General features: G+C 44.7%; 1 protein-coding gene across 10 annotated transcripts; it reads right to left on the minus strand.

Moving 5' to 3' along the window:
• Positions 1 to 367: 367 nt before the first annotated feature.
• LOC119365002 (WAS/WASL-interacting protein family member 1-like) lies at positions 368 to 3,865 on the minus strand. 10 transcript variants are annotated; one of them, XR_005175282.1, is made up of 5 exons: positions 3,419 to 3,865; positions 3,133 to 3,177; positions 3,008 to 3,062; positions 2,428 to 2,494; positions 1,410 to 1,923 (listed from the first exon to the last, which is right to left on the minus strand). XR_005175282.1 is itself a non-coding variant. In XM_037630615.1 (4 exons), the coding sequence occupies exons 1-4, from the start codon at positions 3,843 to 3,845 to the stop codon at positions 557 to 559; spliced, it is 594 nt and encodes a 197-aa protein (XP_037486512.1). In that variant the 5' UTR covers positions 3,846 to 3,865; the 3' UTR covers positions 368 to 556. The 10 variants fall into 10 exon arrangements, 6 of the variants coding, with proteins under 6 accessions (XP_037486512.1, XP_037486490.1, XP_037486503.1 ...); XR_005175283.1 differs by lacking the exons at positions 1,410 to 1,923; positions 2,428 to 2,494 and adding an exon at positions 368 to 631; XM_037630615.1 differs by lacking the exons at positions 1,410 to 1,923; positions 2,428 to 2,494 and adding an exon at positions 368 to 631 and having other exon boundaries at positions 3,008 to 3,054.
• Between the last annotated feature and the right edge of the window lie 5,772 nt (positions 3,866 to 9,637).

Raw genomic sequence — 9,637 nt, forward strand, 5'->3', positions numbered from 1 at the left:
CCAACGTAGTCTGAATAGCATAAATAGCATGGTACATAAAAAAACTATTGAGAAAATAAATAAATATCCCTATGGTTAGAAGCAGATTTATTTATTACACCACTACAAGCACATCCTACAAGGAGATGATGCTAATTATTTGCTCAATAGGGATAAACTTGTTTAATTTTGTGATTTTTTTATAACAAGTTGATTTTGATTACAAACCATAGGGAGATGATGCTCATTATTTTGATTACATCATCTCCTTGTAGGGTTTAATTACATAAAAAAATCAACTTCACTTATAAAAAAATCACAAAACCATAGGGATATTTATAATCCTTCATGTTATAAAAAAACTATTGAGAAAATCAATAAACCTTCTTTAATTTTGATTACACCACTACAAGCACACCCAAATCCACAAAAAGAACAAAATATAAATCACAAAACCTTCTTCATGGCTCTACCTCTCTCCACCATGCGGCCTGGACAGAAGTTTGGCCATATCTAGGGTCTTGACTTCATAGGCTATTTATCCCGAGAATGCTTGACATGGACGTCCTACTGCATATCAATCCCACTCGTCGGCGGATGAATTTTTGGTGCAGGCTGGGAGCATGACCTGGGAAATGGCGTCGACTGATTTCTGCAAATGTTAGAGTAATAATATATGACATGCAACTTACACAAAGCATACCGTCAAATTCGTATGTGAAAGGAGCTTTTAATGATATAATTTTCACATTATACATGTCATGTATTATTAATCTTATCAATAGTCAATGACGGTCTTGAAAAACGCATTAGGCCCTATATAGATGGAAGGAGGGAGTACAAATTATAAAATTTCTTAAAAAACAAACAAAAACACCTTTAGTTGTATCTAAATGCCCAATGTCAGTATAAAAATGGGGCAACAAATAGAAAAGAGGCCAATAACTTCATTTTTATTTATTATTTGCAAATGAGGCCAATCACTTCATTAAATGAACACACTAAAGGCAATATTTCCTTTCTCGGTATCTCATAATCTGTCATTCCAGCATTCAAGTCTTAAATTCTCAAGCAAGCATTTTCTCCAAAAGCCAATTTGGTGAAAAATTCGTACTGCAAGTAAATTAGAGAATAGATGAAAGTATCTTACAAGAACTACTTGTATGTTTTTAATCGACAAAAGCTAGTCCATATGGTCGAAGCCTGCAACGGCTTCTAAGATGCCAACAACAGGTTTAAACCTTTTCTTCTTTTTGGTTTCTGGCAAAGATTAAAATTGCGGGCGAGAGGGAATCGCGGCCGGGATTTTTGCAGCGACGATTAAGGAAATAATGGTGCAATCGCCTGATCTCCCGCTATTTACTGAGCCATGCAAATCGCGGGGCGGTTTCAGATCCGTGATAGCTTAGATTTCGCCCGCGATTTCAATCTTTGGTTTCTGGATAAAATTTGTGCATGGACATAAGCTAAAATCACATGTAAGTGCAATGAGGCAGGGAGAGAAAGAGATAAAAGGAAACTGACAAGTACATTTTTTTTGCTCCGAGCAACATATCTCCCAAATATGTTTCCCATCCCAGACCATATCTCTACTACAAAATCCTTGCTCCTAGCTTCTCCAACATGCCCCTTGCAGACAGAGCCGTTGAGAAAACTATATCCAAAAACAGTTGAGAAAATAACTCTTCAGACCCAAGAGGCCAAGACCCGTGTTACCCCACCTCCCACCATGATCCGTCCTCCGAACTCCGTTGCAACGCCTGCCACTCCGCTGGTTCCCTGCCCAGCTTCCCTTATCTGCTCTGCCAACACACTTCACCATGCCTGCATCCACCCAGCTCGCAACGATCCTGGCCACTCACGTCCTCTGCCACAATTTGGCGGTCGTTCGTATGCCCTTCGCTCGTCCATCTCGAACAAAAGCTTCACATGTGCATGGTCAGGCTGGCAAAGTGAGATTTGGGTGGATCAGACTGTGTTCACAACCAAATCCATTCCACTGCTAAAAGTGCTAGTAGCAAAGACTACTCATGCGTAGTAGGAAAAATATCCTCAACACATCTTGTCAGTTTTCTATTATGATTTCAGATATGCTCGTAACCAATCCCTAGCTGATATAGCTAGGAAAGGTCACAAGTGTTCCTTAAAAAACACAAGATCCTCCATTAAGGTATACTTTCTGTTTGGTCGAGCCATTTCAGCTAAGCCATCGAATTCTTTTGGTAAATTCAGAATCATGATTCCTCAGACCTGACGATCTGGCATACTATTCCAATATATTCTGAACAATATTTAAACCTGGGTTTAGACTAAGATTAGTCCACAACCTGATTGTGTATCTCTGGTCTGTCTAGTATCTCAACACTTTATGATTAAACCATAAACATTGTAATATACTGGAAAAGCACCATCAACTGCAGTAAAATTCAGAAAACCTGAATACTGTACCCGTGATCTATTTTCGCATTCTATGAGCAACCTCAACTACGATAAACAATTCATGCCCGATGACCACCTGTTTAGAACCAATGATCAATCTAAGTGAAAGTTCCCAATACGAGGTGCAATACATAGTTTACAGAATCACATCGACAAAACGAACTGCAAAACTATCTTCTTCACCAAACGAACTTGCATAAGCTAACAAAAACAGGTAAACAATCCAGCTCCATAAATGCGGTGCAAAGCAGACTACATAACAATATCTGAAAATACACCGCAAGTTTAACCATAGTAAGAATCGAGAAAACATAACATTTCCTATTGCCTGCAGGCACTTTAGCACAGAAGCATCAATACGAACACAATCATCTTAAATTCTTAATCCATACCAAATAGTTCAATGATTCCTCATAGTTCAAATAGAGAGTTCATAAATAGTGGTAATGATGAGTAATACAACACACATTTTACAGGTGTAGATAAAATTAACACCCGATCACGCGCAATGTACAATTTTTTTTAATAAACATACAAACTCAATGGATCAATCGAGCAAGACGGTCTTTCATCACACAACATTGCGTACCTGGCAGAGGTCCCTGCGTCCAGCGCCCTCACATTGTATCTGTATACCTATGTACCTATGATTCAGGATAGGTGAAGCATACAAACGATCAGAAAAATATAGAAAAATGATCAGAACATAAATACCTGTGATGTTCGGTGATGTAGGGCATGGCCTTGCGCCGCTCCTCGCTGCAAGAAACGATGTTCAGGACAGGTGAAACATACAAACGATCAGGAAATACAGAAATGGACAGAAAACTCCACAAAACGAACAGAATGTAAATATCTGTGATGTTCCGTGATGTAGGGAACGATTGACACGGCCTTGCCGGTCCTCACTGACCGCAGACCACCCCCTGACCCTACTGTTCCGCGATGGCGGCGGCGGCGTCCTCCAACAACCACGCCCTCCCTCAAGTCCTGCCCTCACCTGGGGTTTCGCGATGGCGGTGGGCGGCGGCGGAGGTGGCGGTCTCAGAGGTCAGCGGAGGCGGCGGAGGCAGCGACCCAAGGAATCCTGGTCCCGTGATGGTGGCCACGACGGAGTAATCCCACAACCACGCCATTGTGACTCCGTGTCGGTTGGCGGCACTATCGCTGGATGTAGCAGACCACTCCATTCCTGCCCAGCAGGATAGCCCCCGGCGCGAGGGCGAACACCACAACGACGGCGAGGATCGCAGCGAAGGTGCCAGCGCGATGGGTCCCTGCCGAGGCGGGGGTCGCCATCCGGATGATAGTCGAGGCGAGGGAACATGAGGAGGCAGAGGGAGGGAGGGAGGGAGGGAGAAAGGGCGCGGCGGCTGGGTCGAGGAGATGTGCGGCGGCTGGGCAGCGATGGGGAATTGGTGATACATGCTTGTTTTTGCAGCGTGATGCGGGGGTTAAAACCGGTCGGGGGAGGGGAGAGGGTACACGATGGGAGGAAAAACCAGTTTGTATGGGGAAAAATCGGTGGGGTGGGGTGGTGTGATCGATTCCCTCGATCGGTGGGTGGGCTGCGAGCGAACGAAACCATGTACGGACTGCGTAATCCCTACTCCTAATTATCAAATATTACATGATTGAATTCAATCGACACTTACCAAAGTAAGCATGAATAAATGAGAAGAGGATCGGATGCGATTCGGTTTTAGTTGAGAAGGAGAAAGAAATTAAAAAGTGGGAAGGTGATCTCACGTAAGAAGGTAAGCAAATCATGATGTGATTGTTGAATCCTTAATTACCTAAGAATTAAATGAGCATCTATCAAAGAAAGCGCAAGAATTATTACCTGATATATAAACCAATGAAGTGGGGAGGGGACGAAAAAAATCTACGAAAAAATCCAGCGAATGTGGGACAAAAAAAAACCATGATAGGTGGGACGAAAATTAACCGACGGAGACTACCAACTGCTCCATTATCTCTACTCCTAATGGACGAGTTGGTTGAATAGTCCCACCACTTTCGTCTGGTTTTTTTCATCTGGTTTTTTCGTCCCCTCCCCCACCCCTTTTCTACGGGTTTATTTTCGTCTCCATTCTTTCTTGTAAACCAACACTTTCCTAAGATACAAAAGATCACAGGTCTAACTTTCCTAACTTACCTAAATCAACTGATTCCTCCCATCAATGCAATTTACTTTAGGAAATAAAATAACGAATTTTAAGGAAACAAATAATGGAATTTTACCCACGATCTATTTAAACCAATTTTATATGCCAATAAAATAAATTTTCGGTAACTTTTATATGGAAAGGAATAATTCATGATCAATCTTTAATCAAGCATAAAAAAATTGGGTAGTATTTGGTAACTTTTATATGGAAATGAATAAATCATGATCAATCTTTGATCAATCATAAATCATTACTATTATATGAGAATGGGTCATTTGATTCCTCTCTCGAAAAAGAAAGAAAAACAGTACGCCGCCAACTCCTATCTCGATCCTATCCTCCTTGATATTTTTGCTAGGTTGTGGCTATGGGATGGCGCCGCCGCCGCCGCCATCACGGGACCACAGTTCCATGCATCCGCCGTCCAACGTCTTGCCCCTTCCCGTTCTAGGGCTTCCACAAGTCAACATCGCACCTCCTCCCCACCAGAGAACATGTAGCAGTAGGAGCAGAGAGGAATCGGGGACAGGGGTCGCCGGAAGCACCTCGCTGGGACAATCCCCATGGCGACCAGGCGCATAACCAGCACGCGACAGTCGCTCCACGGCCAGCCAACAAAGGTGAGTCGCCTGTCCGCCCATCAACATAATCTCTCTTTCTCGCCGCGCTGCATGGGAAATGGCCGCTCTAAGGATTCTCGATTCGGTCCTGGCTGCGCCGTTAGGTTTCTCACGGCTTTGTTTCAGTTGAGTTCTGATGTTCATAGTCTAATTCGTCAAGACCAAATTTTCATTAATAATGTTTCCAACCAGGACAATCTGATGCGAGAGAGTTTCTTGCCCGATTCGTGTGTCAACTAGCAATTCCTTGATCTTTACTCATGTTTCTCGTTCGTGATGTCCAGGTGCCGCAGGCCCGACAGGGAAGCAGAAGGATGTCGGCGCCAGCGCTGGCCTCCCCTGTGTGAGAGGAAACAGACGGGTGCTCGGGGGCATCGGCGACGTTCTCCAGGTGAACGTCCTCGACGGGTAAGAAAACCAGCGCAAGGATCGAATAATGTTCTGTTTTTTTGTTCTTCCGTTCTTTGGACTGAACTGGATCTTGTCTTGTTCACTGCAACAGTAAGATCCAACTGCCGACGGGGATCAATCACCCAATCACCAGGAGCTTCGGCGCCAAGCTCTTGAAGAAGGCTCAGGCTGATCCATCTAAGGTATGAACAACACCCCCTTTTCCGCTCATACAGGCTTTCGAAAGCAATTTCCTATAGATGACATCAACATTTTGATCCTGCACTTGCAGATGACATCAACATTTTGATCCTACACTTGCAGGAGTTCTTGGGTTCTTCTTAATTTACCATTGCTGGAGGAACTAGACCAACACTCTAGGTAGTATCGCTAATAGAGTGGTGCGTTAAGTGGATGAGCAGGATATGTTGGAAATATACCCTAGAGGCAATAATAAAAGCATTATTATTATATTTCCTTATTCATGATAATTGTCTTTATTCATGCTATAATTGTGTTATCCGGAAATCGTAATACATGTGTGAATAATAGACACCAACATGTCCCTAGTAAGCCTCTAGTCGACTAGCTCATTGATCAACAGATAGTCACGGTTTCTTGACTATGGACATTGGATGTCATTGATAATGGGATCACATCATTAGGAGAATGATGTGATGGACAAGACCCAATCCTAAACATAGCACAAGATCGTATAGTTCGTTTGCTAGAGTTTTCCAATGTCAAGTATCTTTTCCTTAGACCATGAGATCGTGTAACTCCCGGATACCGTAGAAGTGCTTTGGGTGTGCCAAACGTCACAACGTAACTGGGTGACTATAAAGGTATACTACGGGTATCTCCGAAAGTGTCTGTTGGGTTGACATGGATCAAGACTGGGATTTGTCACTCCGTATGGCAGAGAGGTATCACTAGGCCCACTCGGTAATGCATCATCATAATGAGCTCAAAGTGACCAAGTGTCTGGTCACGGGATCATGCATTACGGTACGAGTAAAGTGAGTTGCCGGTAACGAGATTGAACGAGGTATTGGGATACCGACGATCAGATCTCGGGCAAGTAACATACCGATTGACAAAGGGAATTGTATACGGGGTTGCTTGAATCCTCGACATCGTGGTTCATCCGATGAGATCATCGAGGAGCATGTGGGAGCCAACATGGGTATCCAGATCCCGCTGTTGGTTATTGACCGGAGAGCGATCTCGGTCATGTCTACATGTCTCCCGATCCCGTAGGGTCTACACACTTAAGGTTCGGTGACGCTAGGGTTGTAGGGATATGTATATGCAGTAACCCGAATGTTGTTCGGAGTCCCGGATGAGATCCCAGACGTCACGAGGAGTTCCAGAATGGTCCGGAGGTAAAGATTTATATATGGGAAGTCCTATTTCGGCCATCGGGACAAGTTTCGGGGTCATCGGTATTGTGCCGGGACCACCGGAAGGGTCCCGGGGGTCCACCAGGTGGGGCCACATGGGCTGTAGGGGGTGCGCCTTGGCCTACATGGGCCAAGGGCACCATCCCCAAGAGGCCCATGCGCCTAGGGTTTCAAGGAGGAAGAGTCCTAGGAGGGGAAGGCACCTCCTAGGTGCCTTGGGGAAGAGGGATTCATCCCCTTGGCCGCACCACCCTAGGAGATTAGATCTCCTAGGGCCGGCGCCCCCCCCCCCTTGGCCCTCCTATATATAGTGGGGAAGGAGGAGGACTTCTTACCTTTGCCTTTGGTGCCTCCCTCTCCCTCTCCAACACATCATCCTCCTCCATAGTGCTTAGCGAAGCCCTGCCGGAGTACTGCAGCTCCATCATCACCACGCCGTCGTGCTGCTGCTGGAGCCATCTCCCTCAACCTCTCCTCCCCCCTTGCTGGATCAAGAAGGAGGAGACGTGGCTGTTCCGTACGTGTGTTGAACGCGGAGGTGCCGTCCGTTCGGTGCTAGGATCTTCGGTGATTCGAATCACGTCGAGTACGGCTCCCTCATCCCCGTTCTTTGAACGCTTCCGCTCGCGATCTACAAGGTACATAGATGCATCTAATCACTCGTTGCTAGATGAACTCCTTGATCGATATTGATGAAACCGTAGGAAATTTTTTGTTTTCTGCAACGTTCCCCAACAGTGGCATCATGAGCTAGGTCTATGCGTAGGTCTCTTGCACGAGTAGAACACAATTTGTTGTGGGCGTTGATGTTGTCAACTTTCTTGCCACTACTAGTCTTATCTTGCTTCAACGGTATTGTGGGATGAAGCGGCCCGGACCAACCTTACACGTACGCTTACTTGAGACCAGTTCCACCGACTAACATGCACTAGTTGCATTAGGTGGCTGGCGGGTGTATGTCTCTCCCACTTTAGTTGGAGCGGATTCGATGAAAAGGGTCCTTATGAAGGGTAAATAGAAGTTGACAAATCACGTTGTGGCTTTCACGTAGGTAAGAAAACGTTCTTGCTAGAACCCTACTTCAGCCACGTAAAACTTGCAACAACAATTAGAGGACGTCTAACTTGTTTTTGCAGCAAGTGCTTTGTGATATGATATGGCCAAAGTTGTGATGAATGATGAATGATCTATATGTGATGTATGAGATGTTCATGCTATTGTAATAGGAATCACGACTTGCATGTCGATGAGTATGACAACCGGCAGGAGCCATAGGAGTTGTCTTTATTTTTTGTATGACCTGCGTGTCATTGAGAAACGCCATGTAAATTACTTTACTTTATTGCTAAACGCGTTAGCCATAGTAGTAGAAGTAATAGTTGGCGAGCAACTTCATGGAGACACGATGATGGAGATCATGATGATGGAGATCATGGTGTCATGCCGGTGACAAGATGATCATGGAGCCCCAAGATGGAGATCAAAGGAGCTATGTGATATTGGCCATATCATGTCACTATTATTATTTGATTGCATGTGATGTTTATCATGTTTTTGCATCTTGTTTGCTTAGAACGACGGTAGTAAATAAGATGATCCATCATAATAATTTCAAGAAAGTGTTCCCCCTAACCGTGCACCGTTGTGACAGTTTGTTGTTTCGAAGCACCATGTGATGATCGGGTGTGATAGATTCTAACGTTCACATACAACGGGTGTAAGACAAATTTACACATGCAAAACACTTAGGTTGACTTGACGAGCCTAGCATGTGTACAGACATGGCCTCGGAACACAGAAGACCGAAAGGTCGAGCATGAGTCGTATAGAAGATACGATCAACATGAAGATGTTCACCGACGTTGACTAGTCCGTCTCACGTGATGATCGGACACGGCCTAGTTAACTCGAATCATGTTATACTTAGATGACAGGAGGGATGTCTATCTAAGTGGGAGTTCATTGAATAATTTGATTAGATGAACTTAATTATCATGAACTTAGTCTAAAATCTTTACAATATGTCTTGTAGATCAAATGGCCAACGTAGTCCTCAACTTCAACGCGTTTCTAGAGAAAACCAAGCTGAAAGACGATGGCAGCAACTACACGGACTGGGTCCGGAACCTGAGGATCATCCTCATAGCTGCCAAGAAAGATTATGTCCTACAAGCACCGCTGGATGACGCACCTGTTCTCCCTGCAGAACAAGACGTTATGAACGCTTGGCAGGAACATACCGATGACTACTCCCTCGTTCAGTGCGGCATGCTTTACAGCTTAGAGCCGGGGCTCCAAAAATGTTTTGAGAGACACGGAGCATATGAGATGTTCGAAGAGCTGAAAATGGTTTTCCAAGCTCATGCCCGGGTCGAGAGATATGAAGTCTCCGACAAATTCTTCAGTTGTAAGATGGAGGAAAATAGTTCTGTCAGTGAGCACATACTCACTATGTCTGGGTTACATAACTGCTTGACTCAGGTGGGAGTTAATCTCCCGGATGACGCGGTCATTGACAGAATCCTTCAGTCGCTTCCACCGAGCTACAAGAGCTTTGTGATGAACTTCAATATGCAGGGGATGGAAAAGATCATTCCTGAAGTATTTGCAATGCTGAAATCAGCAGAGGTAGAAG

Source organism: Triticum dicoccoides, chromosome 1A (assembly GCF_002162155.2).
Source record: "Triticum dicoccoides isolate Atlit2015 ecotype Zavitan chromosome 1A, WEW_v2.0, whole genome shotgun sequence".
Classification (NCBI taxonomy): domain Eukaryota; kingdom Viridiplantae; phylum Streptophyta; class Magnoliopsida; order Poales; family Poaceae; genus Triticum; species Triticum dicoccoides.